The sequence below is a fragment of the Zymoseptoria tritici genome, chromosome 9 (assembly GCF_000219625.1).
Source record: "Zymoseptoria tritici IPO323 chromosome 9, whole genome shotgun sequence".
In the NCBI taxonomy this organism is placed as follows: Eukaryota; Fungi; Ascomycota; class Dothideomycetes; order Mycosphaerellales; family Mycosphaerellaceae; genus Zymoseptoria; species Zymoseptoria tritici.
This window is the reverse complement of record NC_018210.1, coordinates 1,155,088-1,174,011: the sequence shown is the minus strand read 5'-3', so window position 1 is coordinate 1,174,011 and position 18,924 is coordinate 1,155,088. Positions and strand designations below refer to the sequence as shown.

General features: G+C 51.3%; 7 protein-coding genes across 7 annotated transcripts; 3 read left to right on the top strand and 4 right to left on the bottom strand.

Annotated features, from left to right (window-relative positions):
* Positions 1-4,273: 4,273 nt before the first annotated feature.
* HAM2402 (histone acetyltransferase, MYST family) lies at positions 4,274-6,006 on the bottom strand (the record flags this gene model as incomplete). The annotated part of the gene is made up of 3 exons (XM_003849372.1): positions 4,274-5,722; positions 5,799-5,826; positions 5,884-6,006. The coding sequence occupies 3 exons, from the start codon at positions 5,970-5,972 to the stop codon at positions 4,274-4,276; spliced, it is 1,566 nt and encodes a 521-aa protein (XP_003849420.1).
* Positions 6,007-6,200: 194 nt separating this feature from the next.
* On the top strand, positions 6,201-7,397 carry MYCGRDRAFT_75621 (uncharacterized protein; the record flags this gene model as incomplete). Its single annotated transcript, XM_003849633.1, has 1 exon — positions 6,201-7,397. One exon carries the CDS (start codon positions 6,213-6,215, stop codon positions 7,395-7,397), a length of 1,185 nt encoding a protein of 394 aa, XP_003849681.1.
* Positions 7,398-7,707: 310 nt separating this feature from the next.
* MYCGRDRAFT_101230 (uncharacterized protein) lies at positions 7,708-9,322 on the bottom strand (the record flags this gene model as incomplete). Its single annotated transcript, XM_003849371.1, has 1 exon — positions 7,708-9,322. The coding sequence occupies one exon, from the start codon at positions 9,130-9,132 to the stop codon at positions 7,708-7,710; it is 1,425 nt and encodes a 474-aa protein (XP_003849419.1).
* Positions 9,323-9,966: 644 nt separating this feature from the next.
* CYP-1 (putative P450 monooxygenase) lies at positions 9,967-11,827 on the bottom strand (the record flags this gene model as incomplete). The annotated part of the gene is made up of 2 exons (XM_003849370.1): positions 9,967-10,147; positions 10,206-11,827. 2 exons carry the CDS (start codon positions 11,594-11,596, stop codon positions 9,967-9,969), a joined length of 1,572 nt encoding a protein of 523 aa, XP_003849418.1.
* A 498-nt stretch (positions 11,828-12,325) lies between these two features.
* On the top strand, positions 12,326-13,100 carry MYCGRDRAFT_47462 (uncharacterized protein; the record flags this gene model as incomplete). Its single annotated transcript, XM_003849634.1, has 2 exons — positions 12,326-12,617; positions 12,682-13,100. Coding segments are annotated over 2 exons (711 nt in total), but the record flags the coding sequence as incomplete, so codon positions are not given.
* A 699-nt stretch (positions 13,101-13,799) lies between these two features.
* MYCGRDRAFT_23786 (uncharacterized protein) lies at positions 13,800-14,663 on the top strand (the record flags this gene model as incomplete). Its single annotated transcript, XM_003849635.1, is given in 2 exon segments — positions 13,800-14,446; positions 14,459-14,663. Coding segments are annotated over 2 exon segments (852 nt in total), but the record flags the coding sequence as incomplete, so codon positions are not given.
* A 1,316-nt stretch (positions 14,664-15,979) lies between these two features.
* Positions 15,980-18,760, bottom strand: MgPP2Ac (MgPP2Ac, protein phosphatase 2A catalytic sub-unit; the record flags this gene model as incomplete). The annotated part of the gene is made up of 3 exons (XM_003849369.1): positions 15,980-16,019; positions 17,520-17,592; positions 17,649-18,760. 3 exons carry the CDS (start codon positions 18,511-18,513, stop codon positions 15,980-15,982), a joined length of 978 nt encoding a protein of 325 aa, XP_003849417.1.
* Between the last annotated feature and the right edge of the window lie 164 nt (positions 18,761-18,924).

Below are 18,924 nucleotides of genomic sequence, written 5' to 3'. Positions count from 1 at the left end.
CGAACTAATAGGATTAATAGATATACTACCGCACCTCCTTTTATCGCGTTGTTATTATATATCGCGTACATTCCTTACTCTTACTATTGCCCTTATTGCCCTTATTTATTAGCCTCTTAATGCACTATTGCTATAGCCTTCTAATAGCTATTAACCTCCGGTAGATTAACCGATAAGCTTATCCTTAATCCCTTTAATGCTAGATACGACAAGCCCTTACTACCTAACTATATTAGCATTAATAGTATAAGATATATACGTTAGCTAGACTTCGTAAGCCTTAAGAGCCTCCGTAAGAGAAGGAGTAAGATATAGAAGTATAGTAAGTAGCTAGTGTATCTAGACACCGGTAAATGCTACTATTACTACTACCTCTATAAGGACGAGAGAAGGAAGTAGGTGCTGCCGGTAGTTAATAGCAACATAGGCCCTTTAACTTATATACTAAAGGTCTATAGCATCGATAAGGACGGTAACGTAGTAAGGAAGGAGGCTTAGAAGGGCATAGTTAGCTCTATAATCTCGGTCGTAACTACTAATAGTATAGATCGCTTTAAGCACCTTCTTATACGCTAGATTATATATTGTTATATTACCTTCTATATACTCGAGAACGAGTACTTCCGAGCTCTTATATCCTTTATAAATAAGGGCCTCGTAGGCTATCTTCCTCGCGCTTCTTCGACGATTTAGAGGTAGGTAATAGCTAAGTATTAGGCTCGGAAGGAGGCGTTAAGGGCGGAGTTAAAGGAGGCACTAAGTAATATATATATCTCGTTCGACGGCTAGACGAGTCCGAATTCGTATACGATATTTAGTATATCTACTTACTTCGTCGATAAGAGCGGTAAAAGGAGGACCGAGAGGCTAGCGTTTAGAAGGCTCCGCGGTAAGTATACTAGTATTAATATCTCTATACTACTATTAGAGGTTATTAAGGAATATAGTATTAAGAAACGTACCGGATACTTTATAGCCGATAATAGCTCTAATAACGACCCTACTATCGACGTAGTCCTAAAGGTACTATATCCCTACCGTATAGCTAAATAGCGTAAGGGTAGACGCCTCCGCTACCTTAGCTATATTAACAACCTTATTACTAAGGCTATATTACTCGGTAAGGGGAGTAGTAAAGCGATAAAGGAATTAGAGTAGTAGGTCGAGAAGGGTGCTCTCGAGGCGGTAGATACGTTCTAGCGTAACCGCGGAGCTATCGGAAAGCTATATAATATTATCCGGTAGATTAGGGCGTCGACGTAGAGGATAGAGGCGTTTATAGAGGTTTATTATACTAGCGCGGCGGTAATATTTAACAATTTAAAGGTAAGTAAATCTAAGTTTTAAGAATCTCGAGATTTAACGCTAGTAGAGCTTAAGTAGTACGGGAATAGCTAAAATTCGTTAGCGGCTACTCTAATTAGCTCCCCTATACGCTAGGGAGCTACCGTTAGAATTTCGGCCGCTACTATAGAGCCGCAACCCCTTACCCCCCGCTAAGAATACTAACTTTAAAATATATACCTTCTTCCTTTAACTAATAACAATACCCTTATAGCTTATTTAAGACAACTCTATACGCTAGAACTCCTTCTACTATATACTCGGCCGAGCGTAGAGTATAAGGGAACGCCTTATAAAGTTCTATAGGCTCTTCCGATCCGACCGCACCGTCCGAGACAACACTCTTACCGCGAACAATTAGTAGTAGATTAAGCGACTTTATAACGCCCTCTACGTCTTCGAACTTATAATAATAACTACTTAGGGCAATAGGAAGCACTTCTTTAAGTAGTATCTAACGCTTTAGTTTACGCTAGACTATACCTCTAAGTTCTTAGCTAAATTTAAGGAGGAAGCCCTAGTTAATAAGTAGTTTAGCTACCTCTTAGCTTATTATAACTACGTATAGCTAAAGGCTAAGAAGTATTAGAAACTCGCTAATAAGATGCTAATAGTATATGCTACCGTCGTCCTTAATCTAATACTAAAAATAGGCTAGTTCGAGGACCTTTAGCTTTATAGTACCGCTAAATAATAGGGCTATATTAAGTAGGTTCGAGAGCTTATTATTAACCTTTAGAATAGTAACTACCGACCTTCTACCCCTTATACCGCTCCTTCTACCGCCCCTTCTACTATACGCGCTCTCGAGAGCGACGACCTTTACGAACACCTCCGAGACTTTAAACGACGTAAACTTAATAGCCCCTTCGTACGCGTCGATCCCCTTAATAACTATATCGCTACCGACTATATATAAGATACGCTAACCGAGCCCCTTAACCTCCTTTAATACTAGTTCGAACGCCGCTATACGGAGCTAGAGCTCGCTCTTATAGCATTTAATATACTAGCTATTCTAATTATAAGTAATAAGGATAAACGAGCCTTCTTAGCTAGTAGGGACTTAATCGGATACCGTCGTTCTTACCTATAAGAGGACATTATTAAGGCCTGTAACTATTTAAGAAGCTAGTATAGACTACTAACACATAGAATAATAGTATTTAATAAGGAGTAAGAGCCGGTAGTATAATACGAATATACGAAGAAGGGTAATATTAGCTTATTAAGAGCGGTTAAAACGCTAGAGTTTAAAGAGATATCGACTATTATAACACTAGTAGATACACTAGCAATATAAGCTTTATTTTACGACCTCCTTCCTAATCTAGTAATAGTTACTACTAGTGCTATTAGTAAGGAATAGTAAACATCTAGTTAGTAGTAGTAAGCGGCTAATTTTACCGGTAACCATACTATAAAGAGCACTAATTAAACACGAGGGAGCGCGCGAATATAACATACGTCCGCGTAGACACACGCGTGTAGCATTGCTTCTGTATGGTCTGTATGGTCTGTTGCTGGTTGGTATTAAAGAAAGTTAACTCGAACACGTCATAGGCTCGGCACTGTCGCAACTGACTAGAACTATTATAAACGCACCGGCTTTGCAGAAGTTATATCAGAAGCCAATCAGCTGTCAATGCGGTTGTATAGTGTAGTGGGCAAGTCACACCCTTGGTGTCATTGACCATCGTTCAGTCTCTAACTCTGCCACAGTGAGCACATGTAAGCTAAAGTCATCCTCCGTTCGACGTTACTCCGCTAACATCTGGAACAGCTGATTTTGAGTACATCTTGATCTTCAGGGAACCCAGGTTCGAGCCCTGGTACGACCTTTTTTGCCACATTGGCGCTCTCCCTCTTTACTGCCTTGCTCTCCTCTTCGTCTGCTCTTACCTCAGGAAATTTCAGCGTGTTCGGTCGACGTTGAGGTCTTATTTTTGCACTTCGAAATTTGGACTTCGCCATGCATATGTGCCAAGGCGAGTGAATTTCTGTGCCTATCAGCTGTCCTTGCACATGATAAAAAGATCAAATTCTTCTCATGCCTTGTCTTGCATGATCGATCGTAGTAGATACTGGTTGGAAGTGAGACTTCAGACATTGATATCGAACAACTCCTGTCGGCCGATATTGAAAGACTCCTTCGGACGATCGTGCATTACCATTTTCGCACGTCTAATAAGATGGCGTTCGGCGTTGCTGCCTTGGCCTATGCGTGCCCTTCTCAATGGGTCTGATTCAAGGAGGTTCAAGTCTTCTTCAATGATCTTCTTGATCGGCCTACAGAGCATCAGCATGCAGGTGCACATAACATACGGAAGCCGTCACAGTTCGCTCATACCAAGGACAGAGAGGCTCTCAGTATCAAGCTTGGATATCTTAAGGGGGGGTCGAAGTCGTAACGAAGTCTGAAGTGGATACTGCTACTTCCGTACGTGTGCTTCACATTGGCAGAGGCAAAGAGGCCATAAGATACACAAGAAACGGCCGATGAAATGTAGTTCCAAGCTCCGAAGAAGCATAGGCGTATACGCAGAGGAGAGTAACGGACTCATTGAAGGTGCTACATACACATGCATTGAGGATAGGGGAACAGTCTTCCGGCGCCAGTTCAGGAGGTGAGGTCGAAGTTGACATTGAAGTCAAGATAAGGTGCGGGAGCGGGATGGCCAGGTGAATGTGAATGTGAGGAATGTCCGGATGCGGCATAAACAAGGCCAAGGCCACCTCGCCCCTGCGGCATGGCACCCATGCGCAAAGCGGTGTCTCACTGGGCAAAGTACCAGGCATCGATATCGCGCATCACGATCACGGTCGCGCATCTCCGCATATCTCAAATCTTAGCTTCATCCATATCACCCGGGTATCAATCCCACCAAACGCCTTTCCCAAGCAACCCATCCCACCTCCCAATTCCACCCTACCAATTCCACGTCCTCGCACTCGCCGCAAAAACAGGCGGTTTCCAAATCAACTTCTCCGGCTCAATCAACCTCTTCCCCTTAATCTTCTCCTTCTCCTTCCTCCTCTCCCTCGCCGCGACCACCGCATCCGTCAACACAATCACATGGTTCTTCTGGCTATACCTCAGCATATTCAAATTCTGCAACGTATGCAGCACATCATTCGTCGTCATCGCCAGCGTGGCGCCCAGCTCTTCCACCGCGATACCACCCGTGCTGCCGGGGTTCTCCGCTTCCCGCTCGAGGAGGACGTCGACGATCATTTCCTGCCAGTAAGCCCTGTACCCGAGCAGACCGAGATCGGACAGGGGTTTCTCTGGGGATCCAAGTTTGCCTTCGATTTTGGAGAGTTCGTAGGAGAATTGGATGAGGAGGGCGCCGTAGCCTTTTCGCTGATGTTGTGGGAGGGTGAGAATACAGGCCACGTTGTAGCCTTCTGCGGACTCCTTTTCTTTGGAGAAGTATCCGATAAGGTGGTGGCCGTGCTCGGAACGGGTGGTCATGCAGTAGAAGAGGAAGGGGTCGACGTCGTAGTAGAGGGTCTTGTGGTCGAGGAAGAGTTTGGACAGTAAGCAGAGGTTGCGACACCATGTCCTTTGCCTCCGACCGTCGATTTCGAAGAAGGAGACGTTGTCGTCGCGGTAGATCTCATTGCCAGGAGGATGGAACAGCTGGCACTTTCCGCGATGGCGTTTGAACTGAAAATTGCTGCCAAAGTAGCAGAGGCAGAACTCGCAAATATAGACCATGTCGCAGTCGGTGAATTCGGCTGGATAGGGGGAGAAGTACCACGGCTCAATCTCATGATTGCCCATTTGAACTCGCTCCAAGTTGCGGACGCGGCTGATTTCGGTTTGATTCTGGGTCATACTACCTCCGGTCCGGAGCTTTTCTATTTCTTCTTCACGGGAGTAGGGGACTGTGTCGGGAATAGCTTTCGCGGACGCCGCGGCTTCTTGCATGTCAACGAGATCGACGGCAGACTCATCATCGGGCTGCGGAGTGCCGGCATCGACATCTTCTACAGCAACCGTAGGGAGAGGATCACGATTCTCCTTTCCGCCTGCCTTTGAAGGATGTCGTGATAGTTTCGCGGGGACGTCTGGCGTAGCGGAGGCTTCTCGCGTGGCTGTCCCGCTTCTCGACCGTTTCTGTCCAGCTTTCGTTTGTGATTTCGAGTCGGTCTTGGATTGTTGTTGGGACTTGGACTGCTGAGCAGTCTTCTGCTTGGTCTTGTTGTCAGGCTTCTCCGGGATGGGCCACTCGACTTCTTGTGTGAGGTCAAGCCGATCTGCAGAGACCCATTCGTCGAGACGTTTGTTGAAGTCTTCGTAGTGGACGTAGAAGGTTGGGAGACCTTTTCTTGTCTGCATGGAAAGGATCTCTGCTTTGCGTGTCTCGTCGCTCTGGTGGAGTGTCAGCATGACTGTTAGAAGCAAGATAATTGTATTCGCTCTCGACAGCGACTTGACATTCGCTGACCTTCTTGACCATGGCCTTGGTCCCGATTCTGTGCGATGTGTTAGTCGCATGCCCCGGCATATTTGCATGTGATCCCAGCACTCACCTTAATGTCGAAAGCGTGGCCATGCCTCGCTCTGGTTTGACATCATCTCCTCCACTTCCGCCATGCTTGTTATCACCGTGAGGCGCCATGATGTCCAGCAAGATGGTCTTCCAAATGTGATGAGTATTCGGATGATTGTGTAATTCTGGCGATGAATCGAAGTGGAATCGAACCTGGTCGTCGCAGTTCGAGATGCGACCGAAAGCGACGGAGCTGTCTCCGGTGTGATCGGCTGTTGAACCTGCAAAAAGTTCCCCCAAAGTCCGACATCTTCTAGACCTCTTCCACTTCGACATCAACTGGACATGACCTCCCTCTAACACAACGACATGGCGGGCCCCGATCTCAGCCAAATCTCGAGCAACTGGAAGATCCTACAGGAAAGACTGAAAGCCGGCAAAAGACAAGACCAAAAAGTCGCATCGATCAAAGCAGCAACAAATGGCGCCGGCATAAAACGAAAGAGACCTTCGACAACAGACACCAAACCTCCTTCCGCGATCAAAAAGTCCCGCTTCACAATCTCCGACGCCAACACCACCTCCCTCCCCCGCAAGAAACGCCCCTCCTCCACCTCTAAAATGGGCGCCCTCACCTCCACCCCAACATCAACCACAACCGCCCAAAAAGCCTCCCGCCTAATCCACGACCACGACATCCCCGCCGCCGACATCTCCGCCGCCTACGGCACCACAACAACCTCCCTCACCCAACCCACCGACCAAATCAACATCGGCCACCACCCGACCCACGTCCCCGGAAAATTCCTCGCCCTCGACTGCGAAATGGTCGGAACCGGTCCCCCGCCCCACGTCGACAACCTCCTCGCCCGAGCTTCCCTCGTCAACTTCCACGGCCAACAAGTCTACGACTCCTACGTCCTCCCCCCAGCGGGGATGAAAGTCCAAGACTACCGCACCCACGTCTCGGGTATACAACCGCACCACATGCGAGCCCCCTTCGCGCGGCCGTTTGAGGTGGTGCAGAGGGACATAGCGGACTTGTTAGAGGGGAAAGTGCTGGTTGGACACGCGGTGCGGAATGACTTGAATGTGTTGATGATTACACATCCGAAGAGGGATATACGGGATACATCGCGGTATGCGAAGTATCGAGTCGAAAGTCGAGGGAAACCGCCCGCGTTGAGAAAGTTGGCAAAGTCGGAATTGGGACTGGTGATACAGACGGGAGAGCATAGTTCGATTGAAGACGCGAGGGCTACGATGGCGTTGTTTCGGAAAGAGAAGGTGGGGTTTGAGGTGGAGAATCGGAAGGTTTTTGGGCAGCCGCGGAAAGTGGGGAAGGGAGGGAAGGCGAGGGAGGAGAGTGTGGAGGATGAGAGTGAGGAGGAGGATGATGTGGTGGAGAGCGATGGGGACTTGGATCTGATTGATGGGGAGGAGGACGATGAGTTTGCGGACGAGCTGCCGGTTACGGAGAGGGTTGGTGCTGGAGGTGGAGCAGGGGGTGGGACGAAGAAGAAGAAGAAAAAGAAGAGGACGAAGAGGAAGTAGAGGGATTTGTATGAGTTTTGACAGCGCGGACAATATTACCAGCAACTTGCTGCCGCACAACACGACCAGTACTTTTGCGTCTGCTTCAAGTGTGGAACGACTCCTGTGCAGGGTCGAGTCGATTCGATTCAGGTCATCTATCTGTAATGGTCCACTCGCCGCCAACATCGCCTACTCAACTTCATCGCCTGAGAAGGGTATCACCGTTCATCTACAATGGGAAACCAGATCTCCAACCAGCAGCACCTCACCAAGATGGGTACCAGCCCACACATCCTCCTCTTTACGGCCCACCCCTTGACCATCCACCTCACAAAGGCACGTCCTCCATCATCTCCACCGCCCCTTCTCTCCCGACAGTCAATATCACATCTCCCAACGTCTTTGTCGCAAACCCAGCTTCACAGTACGCAAAATAGTATTCCCACTTCCTCTTGAACACCTCCACATCTTCCTCATTCATCTTCTTCCCTCCTCTCTCACCCGCCGCGTGTTCCGCTAGCAACGCTGGTCGAATCTTCGTGCTAAACTGCTGCATGAACGATTGCCTCCATAGTCGCAACGTTTTCGCGTAATGCGGGCCGATATTCTCTATACTTTCCGGAATGAGACGTGGTTCAATGCCAGTCTTCGCATTGGAGGAGCCAGTGCGGATCGCATCGAGGAGTTGCGTTATAGTCGGTAAGTGGCCGCCAGGGAAAATGTACCGTCGGATGAAGTCGTCAGATGCGGAGTATGTTTTGTATCGAGATTCGGGCATGGTGATGCATTGGAACACAGCGACGCCGCCTTCGGTCTTGAGCAGCTGGTCGATGCATCGGAAGTAGGTGGTCAGGAACTCTGCGCCCACGGCTTCGAGCATCTCGATCGAGACAACTTTGTCGTACTTTTCGGATTCCGCGGGAACGGGAAGGCTGCGGTAGTCGCAGAGGAGGACGGTAATTTTGTCGGAGAGACCTGCTTCACGAATGCGGGCTTCGGCGAGGTCTTTTTGTTCGGAGCTGAGGGTGAGAGATGTCACACGGCAGCCGGTCTTTTGGGATGCTAGGATCGCGAAGCTGCCCCAGCCTGTGCCGATCTCAAGAACGTGGTCGCTGGACTTGATCTTCGCATTGGTGATGAAGCGAGTGAGCTTGCGGTATTGTGCATCCTCGAGCGTCTCTTGCGTTGACTGTGGATCGGATCGTGGTAGCCAGACGGGACAGCTGTAGGTCATGTCCGGGGAGAGGAATGCGGCGAACATGTCATTCGAGATATCGTAGTGCGCGGAGATGTGCAGGCGGGCATTGGTGAGGGTGTTGGTCTTGCGGATGATCGCAGACAGGCGGCCGGCCAGGTTGGAGGAAAAGGTCGTGCCATTGGAGAGGTGGGCTTTGTTGACGATGAACAGTTTGAAGAAAGCCGTCAAGTCGGGACAGCTCACTTCGCCCAGCATGTAGGACTCGGCGAAACCCATGTCGGCGAGGAGAGCCAGTCGCACCCAGAAGAGGTCGTTCGTGACTTTCAGCTCAGCGTGTGGGATTGTATATACAGTCTTCTCGTCTTCAACCTCGCCGGCACGGCGAGGCGTTCCGCAGATCGTGATGCTGCCATCGGAGTCGGTCACTTGGAGAGAGCCGACCTGGATGTTGCGGAGGAGGGAGAGGATGGCGCCGCGGGAGAGCGAGAGGAGAGGAGGGAACGCGAAGGAACTGGCGTAGCTGACGAGCGCCGCCGCGCTGTCGGTGAGGGTCATGCTGGTGGGGTGTTTCGAGATGAGGTCCAATGTTGATGAGGCGGGGGAATTCCGGACTTGGCCCAATGGCTCGGAAAGTGCGAGATGGTCGAGGACGAGGTCGGGGTGTATTACTACAAGTCAATGTACGCGCGCATAACGACCAGAAAACAAACAATAAAACGAGACTCGCTGGGCGAAGGCTGTCGGTGGTGGGAAAACAAAGAGAGGAAGCGGATGAGTCTGGAAGAGGAGATGGACTATCGTGACGTTAACTTTTTTGGTAGCGCTGAGACGGCACAATTCCACCGGATCGGATGTCGGCGCGAAAAGAAACGCTCACTAAGGTATCATCACTCCATTTGATGGAGGAGGGATGCGATGTGGGCGAAGTGATGGCCCAATGCCAGTGATGCTGGTCCAAATATTGACACGGTAGCGTCATCGATCTGCCGTGAACGGATTGGCCCCGGGTTTTCGAATGTGCCATTACTCCGGCACGGCGGGAGTCGGTGGATATGACCGTTCCGTTGTCCTTTACACACATTGGTGGCTGGGTACCTAGCGACGAAGGAATTTCGTCTGTCGTCTGTTGCAGTTTTTGTCGAGATGATCGCCTCGACGAGCTTGAATAGCTCCACTCAAGCAATCGACAAGAGATCTGATCCGATCTGACGAAGTGGGGCCGACTCCGCCTCGAATGAGGCTCTCAACAAATCATGCGACTTGAATGGATCGTCGTGTCGTGGTATGAATGACGAGATGTGGAACAGTTCACAAACAATTCAGCACCGCATGGACATAACGCGAGCTTCTACAAGTAGCGTATACTTCCTCGACCAGCGAGGGCTTCAATCAATGCCGCTCGAACGTAATCATGCACTCATGCTCCGCAATCTCCGGCACCGTCACATCATAGAACATCTCGAACCTCGACGTGATCGCAGGAGTCTTGTTCTCAAAACCTGGTGCGATCGAAGTCGTGTACTCGCGATACACAGCAGCCACCAAAGCTGTCATTTCAGCCATGGCGAGGCTGGGAGGTGTGTTAGCAAGGCTCATGAAATTTCCGCCTGCCCCAAGACCGAACTTACTGCAGTCCAATGCACATCCTCCCGCCCGACGAAAATGCCCAGAACCAGCGATTCATCTCGGCCACTTCCTCAAGCGAGCTGTTCAACCAGCGATCAGGGTTGAATGTCAATGGATCTTTGAACACCTCCTCGTTGCGATGCAGCGAGTATGGTGACATGCTGATGGTCGTTCCGGCTGGGATATCGTAGCCGTCTACAGTACGATCCACACCCAGCGAGCGAGGTTCTGAAGCAGGCAGTGGAGAATAAAGCCGTAGAGTCTCCTTGATGACCGCGTTCAAGACCGGCAACGTATCGAGGGTCTCTAGCTTGGGCACGCCGTCTTCCAGCTCGTCTTCTGGCAGCGATCGAAGTTCGTCGATCAAGCGACGCTGAAGTGCTTCATGCTGTGGCCTTGAGACTGCCCATACAAGAAACATCAGAGAATCAGCGGTGGTGTCGATGCCAGCGAGTAGATGATCTGCACACTCGGAGGCGATGTCGAGCGAGTCTAAAGCACCTGCACCAGATGCTTTGACCCTCTCGTGTGACTTCCAGAGCTGCGTGATGATCGTTGGGTCCGCAAGAGTGGCCGAAGGCTCCGCGGTAGCTGCTTTCTCAAATCCCCAGTATGCGTCCAGCGCATGTTTCCGGATGCCGCTGTACGTGGCAGGTTTTTGCATAGGTAGCAGCGGCTTCACGAGCCTCTCCATGGACCCGGTCCGTGTATATAGCCACTTAGTCAGAGCGGGCAGGTGGACAGCGAACCAGCTCAAGCGGCGACGAGTAGGATCGAGAATGTCCTGGAGAAGTTTGCGGTCCGCTGTACTCCCTGTCAAAGCTGATGTCCCCCCAAACTTGGAACCATAGAGGAAGTGCGTAATGCTATCAATGGAGTAGTAGTGGAGACTGCTGAAGATCTCATGAGGCTTAGTACCGCCCTCTTCGATCAGAGACATGTACTGCGAGACCTTCTCCCGCACCAAGCTGGCCGTGGGCCCTTTGAGAATGACAGACTTGGAGTAAGCATTGGCGACCAACTTCTTGCGGTCTCCGTGCGCCTTGTTCGAGTAGAAAGTGAAGAGATTCTGCTTTCCATAGGCATCGAACATCCGATAGAAAGAAGTCCGTCCATATCCACTGCCGGCTCCGTAGATGGTTCGCAGAGCTGCCAAGCTGTTGCAATGGATCTCATTCGGTCCTATGCGGATCACAGGTCCGTACTGATTGTGTAGAGCGTCGATAGTCCGGGTTCGAGCGCCTCGCCATTCCTCGAGGGCCAGTCGCCATTTAGTCAGGGCGTATAGTTTGGGTCCCGGGATCTTGCTCAGTCTGTCCAGGTACAGCGGCTGGACGATGAACTGGTAAAAAGCCGCCGCCAGCGATGCCGCAAAAATGATCAGAGTCAGCATGGTACAATAGATTAGCAGTCCTCGAAGGTCAACGGGCAAGCAGCCTCGTGGCTTCTCAAGTGCCAGCTTGGCAAAGTGAGGTCGGTCTGGCCGATGCAATGGCGCTTTTAGTCTTCAGCAGGGCGTGTCCAGTTCGTGCATCGCTTTACCAGATCGAGGCAGAATTGCCTTATCTTCCAGCGGTGAATCTGCGCTTGGAAGAGAAGCTTACATCGGAACAGAATCCGCATAACGGACGACATCCGAGGTACAATGGACCCGTAGCATGGATGTTTGGTGAACGCCTCATCATCGTTGAGGTCGGTATTGGTTCACAGGGGGAGCGGACAAGTGCCCGCCTGGTCAGAGGACATTTACTAGCGCGAACCTCCGCAGAGCCAATGATAGAACTGCGCCCCCTTGCCCGCTCGGCCCACGTCCTCTTCCCCTCTATCAAGATAGAGATGTCGTCGCCTATCGCTGCCTTCATCCCGTATGTCCATCCTTGGTGAGATATGTCGCGCCCGCCGATGGAGAGGCGGCGTCGGCAGTGCCGATTGGACCTCTATCGTGTTCGGACAGGCCGATAGCAAGACAGGCCAGACCACACCTCTTTGGTACGCTGCACATCCGTGACTTCGCGAGTGTCGATGATACTAAATACGATCTGGATATCGACACCATGGTCTCTGAAAACAACTCCAGGCAGACGACGGCAAACATCGAAAACCTCCCGAAGCCCAAGCATGTTCTATCGCCGCTGGAAGCCATGGGGGAGTGGCAGTCGATGCGATCCCGAAATTCGAATCTTACGCCACTCAGCGGCAGTGGACGCTGGAGCATCTCGCGGGTGCTTGCCGTGTGTTTGGTCGCGAAGGCTACGCGAAAGGCATTGCAGGCCACATCAGTGTACGAGATCCGGAGTTTCACGACCGCTTTTGGATCAATCCTCTTGCTGTACATTTCTCGATGATGACTATCAGCGACTTGATCTGTCTGGACATGCAGGGCAATGTTGTAGGTGGCAATCGGGTGAGTACTGGTCTCGCAGGTGTTTCCAGACGAACCGCTTCTGACTCCAACGGGTGCGTCTCCGTCAGCGCCAGCCAACGCAGCTGGTGTAGCGATCCACACAGCTTGCCACTTGGCTCGATCCGATGCTCATGCCGTCTGCCACGCGCACTCCCTGTACGGCAAGGCTTGGGCGGCTTTCGGGCGAAACCTTGATATGATCAGCCAAGATGTCTGCTACTTCTACAAAGCACATTCGGTCTACGACAATAACGGGGGCATTGCCTTCGCAGCAGACGAAGGTAGCAACATCGCTCAGGCACTGGGCAAGAACAAAGCTGCAATTCTGGTCAACCACGGCTTGATTACAGTAGGCCAAACAGTAGACGAAGCGGCATACCTGTATACTCTTTTGGAGAAGAGCTGTCGGATTCAACTCATGGTTGAAGCGACTGGGCTCCCCAAAAGCATAGCCGGACGAAGAGGCGGCGAGTACATTTCGCATGGCGGGTGATCCAGTAGGTGCCTGAAGAATAGTCCTTCTTACAGCATGTTCATCAACCTTTCATCGCAGGAAACACTCTTTGTCGAGTGTCAGCCGAGCTACAAACTTGAGGAATACGTCACCGCAGACTTCAAGATATAGCGACATTCCCAGAGACATAGAAGCATCCATAGGGTGGCGAACTTCGGTTGCAAACATGTCTTACCAGCCAGAACAGCAGTGCTTGTCCTTTCTACAACAACCAGGACCTCTCCTCGCATGCCTTACTCCGCCTCAAGGGACGGATGAATCCCATCGGGGCTCTGCTGACTGCCCATAGGAGAGTATCGGATATGGGGCCAGATCTCTACAGACAACTCTTATCAAGCTCCCCACATCGGGCACTCCGACTGTGTAATCTGCCGCGTTTCCCGGCAGAGCTGCGGCAGAGGTATGCCGGGGAATCGGGCTCACGAAGAACGCCATATATCGATGCTGGTCTACGAAAGAGTCGCAGCCTCATCAGGTTCGTTACTCGTCAAACAGCACCTGCGTCTCTACAATGTTGGCCGGGCTCAATATACTCGTTGACATTGTCCGCGATCATGGACTCCACGCAGTGGTAGGATTTACTCTTGGAATGTTAGTCCTGATCTACTGGGTACGTGCTATGGTCCATTGGTCGCTCAAAGCCATGCTGACAACACATTGTCTTAGTTGGCCACATTTACGGACATCAAACGCATCAACGGCATTCCCGAAATCCCTGGGGCGGTGCCCATCTGCGTGCATCTGCTCAAGCTCGGCGAGGATCATGCGTCCACGTGCGAGAGATGGTGGCGTCAGTACAACCATCCTGTATTCCAAATCAGGTTCGGCAACACTCGAGCCGTGGTGTTCAACTCCTTCGATGCCTGCCGCGACATCCTGGTGAAACACCACAGCGCCGTCATTGATCGTCCAAAGCTATACACTTTTCACGGTGTGATCAATAGCACACAAGGCTTCACGATCGGGAGCAGCCCGTGGGTTGCCAGCAGCAAGAACAAGCGAAAAGCCGCTGGTACCGCTCTGGCCCGTCCGGCCTTGCGTGACTACCATCCAATGTTCGATCTGGAGAGTTTCTGCATCGTCCGCGACATGCACGCCGACAGCGATTGTTCAAACCCACAGAAAGAAGTCAGCATACGGCCTTACATCCAGCGGTACGCTCTCAACACGACCTTGACGCTCTGCTACGGCATTCGGATGAACGACATCTACGATGAATTGCTTCGAGAGATTCTGCACGTTGGCTCAGCGATCTTTCTGCTCCGCAGTGCATCTGAGAATCTGCAGGACTACATCCCGGCACTGTGCTATCTTCCCAACAACGAGTAAACAGCAAGGTCCAAGGAGCTCAGAGATCGTCGCGACGCTTATCTCGACTTGCTGCTGAACGAAGTCTGTGAGATGATCAAGCAGGGCGTGGACAAGCCTTGCATCAGTGCAGCAATCTTGAAGGATGAAGAAACCAAGTTGGCTGGGGTTGAAGTATCTTCAATCTGCCTTTCTCTGGTCAGCGGCGGATTTGAAACCATTCCCGGTACTCTCACTTCTTGTAGCGATTCGCTCTCAACGCCAGCATTCACAGTGGCTAGCGAACGTATCTCGCTTTTAGCACCACTCATCGTGTCCAACAGACACCCATGAGCGCCAAGATTGAATCGTGGAGCATCCATCCTACATCATGATAAGAACTGATAAGCGCCTTGAACCTGGAGGCAAGAACATCGCGGATACTCTCGATCCTCTAAGGGTTTCCGGTCCAATTCTTCATGATGCCGTGCGAAGGTGGCATCGCCGGGCGGGCTAAGATCTCTTGCACACGATGTCAATGGCGCAAGAAGAAGTGCGATCGAGGACTCCCCGAATGTGGCAATTGTACCACGGCAAAACACTCGTGTAGCTTCTTAGACGAGGAACAAGATACGGCATCATATGCCGTTGAGTATGTCTTGAAAGCGCTTTTCCAATTGCTTTGCCATCGCTGACAGCACTTGCAAAGATACGTCAGCAGTCTCGAAAAGCGTGTGAAAGAGCTCGAAGGCCAGCTTGTGCAACATCACTGCCATGGCGAACACTCATCTGCACCGTCATTGCCACGACGGTATATACTTGCTTCACCGGACTGTAGTATGCGAAGCAACCCTGTCGGCGCTCCAGCTCCGAATCCGGAGGTGCTCGAGAACAATTTGAAGTCCGTATCAATGGCAGCCGTGGCGGAGCCATTCTTGGGACCTACTGCTGGTTTGAGCTTCGCTAGGTTGACGCAGGCTGTCCTTCGTCGACCGGCCCTCGACGGGTCGGACTTTGTGTTCAATGCACAGCTCGAGGACATAACATTCCTGAACGACGGGCCGACAACGACGCATCTCGACTTCATGAATATGATGAGTATCGATCCTCAGAGCTTCAATCTGCCATTACTTAACGACGACAATGCCGCAAACCCCTTCTGCGAGCAGTCCTCGCCGCTGGACGATGTTCCGGACGAGGCGGAGATACAACAGCTCGTCATGTTCTATTTCGAGCACTTCCACACTCTCTGCCCCATCATCAACCAACGAGAGTTCATGGCAGATCTGAAGCAGCTTCTTATCGACACAAAGCATGAGCTACAGCTCCCTTCAACATTGTTCCGTACATGGATGGTGTTTGCCATTGGATCGACCGCCTACTCTTCCATCACTCTGTCGGAAGAGGGTAGATCACGACGATACTACGACAAGGCAATGACCTACTTCGATCAATCGATGGACTATGGAGACATCGTACGTACCGCATCGCTTGCGTTCAAATTGTTCTGTATGCTGACCTTAACGAGGTTGCACTAGAGGTAGTCATGCTCCAGGTGTCGTACTCATTCTTTAACCAGCTCGGACCAAGTGAGTACACATGATCGCTCGCCTTTTGTTCATATATTTCCTATCTTAGAAAAGCACCACCCAGTCAGATCCAGGCGACGTTGAGTTTCACATCGCTGCCCGACCAAGGATTGTGGAGTTCGTCATCACCGCAATCGAATGTAAGGTTTCCAGGTTCCAAGGTTGTCAAAGTCGTTCGAAGGATGTAGAGTGTAGTGGTTAGCTCAGATACATGAACTAGGGCCGGACCAATCCGAGCCAATGACAGAGCAGTACTCGGTTCACGTCCACCGCGACCAGGTGCGCGTCCGCCAGCTCGATATCAATCTCGAACATAAACGCACATCTTGACACATATACACAGTATACACAACGAAGCATTCCAATACATTCAACAATGCTCGCCATAGTACCCTCCTCGTCCTCCTCGCAACCCAAGCTTCTCCACCCAAACATCCTCCCATGCAGCATTAAACACTCCGGTCCCATGCGAATCAGCAAACGATACTGGACTCCACGACAACAAGTCCTGTCAAAGCACCTTTCAAAGTCCAACGACGAGACCACCGACGGAAAATTCCCTACAGATCCAGCGACCAGCACGACAAAAGTCCCAACAGTCTACCTCCGCGGCCGCAAACTCCTCGCGAAACGCCTGCCCTTACCAGCAGGCTACACAGGACACTTATTGCAGAAGACAAACACGATCCTGCCGGTAAAACCGAAAATGCGCGTTCCTCGACACAGACAGGACATGGAGGATGATGAAGAGGACGAAGAGGAGGAAGAGGAGCTACCTGCAGAAGTCAAAGTGGTTGAGGAGAAGGGGAGGTTTGAGGAGATTCTGGTCTGGGGACATGAGAGCGTGCCGAGTGAGGATGGGGAGGATGTGTTTGTCAGAGGTTTGGGCGAGTGGGTTGGGTGGGCGAATAGGGTGAGTTCAGACTGCACACAGACCTCGCTCCAAATAACGATATGGACTGACACTTGGTGACTGCAGATACATGCATTTGATATGCCAACGTGAATGATGTGGATGATAAGTCGAGCTTCAGGACTGTGATCAGGAGGGCGCGAATCGAAGGCCTCGAGCAAGAGAACACCCCGAACCATTTCGACTGCGCGCTCCGAGCGGTCTTCGAGCCCATGCCGGTGACCTTCATCTGGCAGCCACACGTCTTCCATCCAGGGCTTGGTATTCGAGAGAAGTACGAAAATAGGACTTCTTTCAGATCTGTATGGTGCTACCTGCTCGGCATGCAATAAAGTTGCCATCTACGCGAGCCATTGCCCGTGCCCGTCCATCATCGCCTGACACCCACGCAAGGACGGATTTTCGATTGATCAAGCAGTTCCGTCGTACTTTTAACCTCCTCTGGTCGTCTCGTTCGGTCCTGGCATTGCGGCATTGGCTCATTACAAGAAGTAGTCCGGTGTGCGACGTGAGACCATCGGCTCTCCGGCACGAGGGCAGGGGTCGAATTGTAGGCTGGAGTGGCTGTGTTAGTGGAGAACTGAGACATTTTGGAGCCTGGAGACTTACAAGGTGTACTTGAGATGCTCATCAATTTCCATGATGGCAGCTTGGTTTCCACAGCGGTAGCAGTAGTTGGGTGCTGGGAGTATAGTCAGAAAATGGCATGGCATCCTCAGCCCACAACACAAGTCTCACCTGAGAATATCGTAACCACGTTCCTATCCTGACTCCAATTGTATCCTTCCATCACCAACTGATGCGCGCGAGCCACCAGCGTCAGACCGTTGTTGTGGTTGAACGCCTCACTGATGTCCTGCCCGAAAGTGTACCCAGCTCCTCTTGGGCTTATTCCCCATCCACATCTGTCATCCGGATCAGACCAGAGAAGATCGCACATCGGTCCCTCATGCGGCACTTCCTGAATACGGTCAAGCGCGCGGATGTTGTCAAGTGTGTCGATACTCGGCGACAGACCTCCGTGCAAGCAGAAGATCTGGTTATCGATGAGCGCGGTCAATGGCAGGTAGTCGAACAAATCGGTGAAGAATTTCCAGACGTTGGCGTTGCCGTATTTGCGGAGACACTCGTCGTAGAAGCCGTACACTTGCGTGATTTGTCTGCTCTCGTGGTTACCGCGCAGAATGGTGATGCGTGATGGGTAGCGGATCTTCAGCGCCACGAGCAAGGTCACCGTCTCGACCGAGAAGTATCCTCGATCGACATAGTCTCCCATGAAAAGATAGTTGGTATCCGGATTCGGCCCTCCAATCTTGAACAGCTCCATCAAATCGTGAAACTGGCCGTGGATGTCACCGCAGACGGTCACCGGGCATTTCACAGGCTGCACGTTCGACTCGTCCTGTAGCACCTCGCGAGCCTTTTCACACAGTCTTCGCACATCCTCCTCGGCGAGCTGCTTGCATGTCATGAGCGATTCGATCCAGCCGTCCAGACAATTTATTGATGGCGGGTCCACGCTTGCGCCCAAGCTGTGTTCCACCTTTCCTGCATCTTCCATGGTCGTGTCGACCGGCTGCGCCTTCAGCGCCGCAGCCTCCATGACTGCGAGATCGATGTGAGGAGGTGATCGGTTTCGTTGGTCGGAAGGCGAGAGTGTCGCGTGTGCGTATGCGGTGGTGAGGAGACTTGGCCGGGCTCAAGAGATGTGTTTCAGTGGTTGGCCTTCGGTATCAACGGCGGGTATCAACAGAAGAGGGATTTACACGTGCTCCAAGTGTAATAGAGGCGATGTTGCAATGCCCTCGGACGTAACGTGGAGTGTGTGTATGGAGGGACAAGGTGTTGTTGGAGGCGCGGTTTGTTGTCTTCGTCACAGCTTGAGATGCTCCTTCCTGCGGGATGTACCGCAAGCAGCATCTCGACAGAAGAAATGCTTGGCACGGGCATATGAAACGAAATGAATACGAGAAACGGTTTGTGAAGCATAGTATTGCAGAATTGCTTCAGTAGG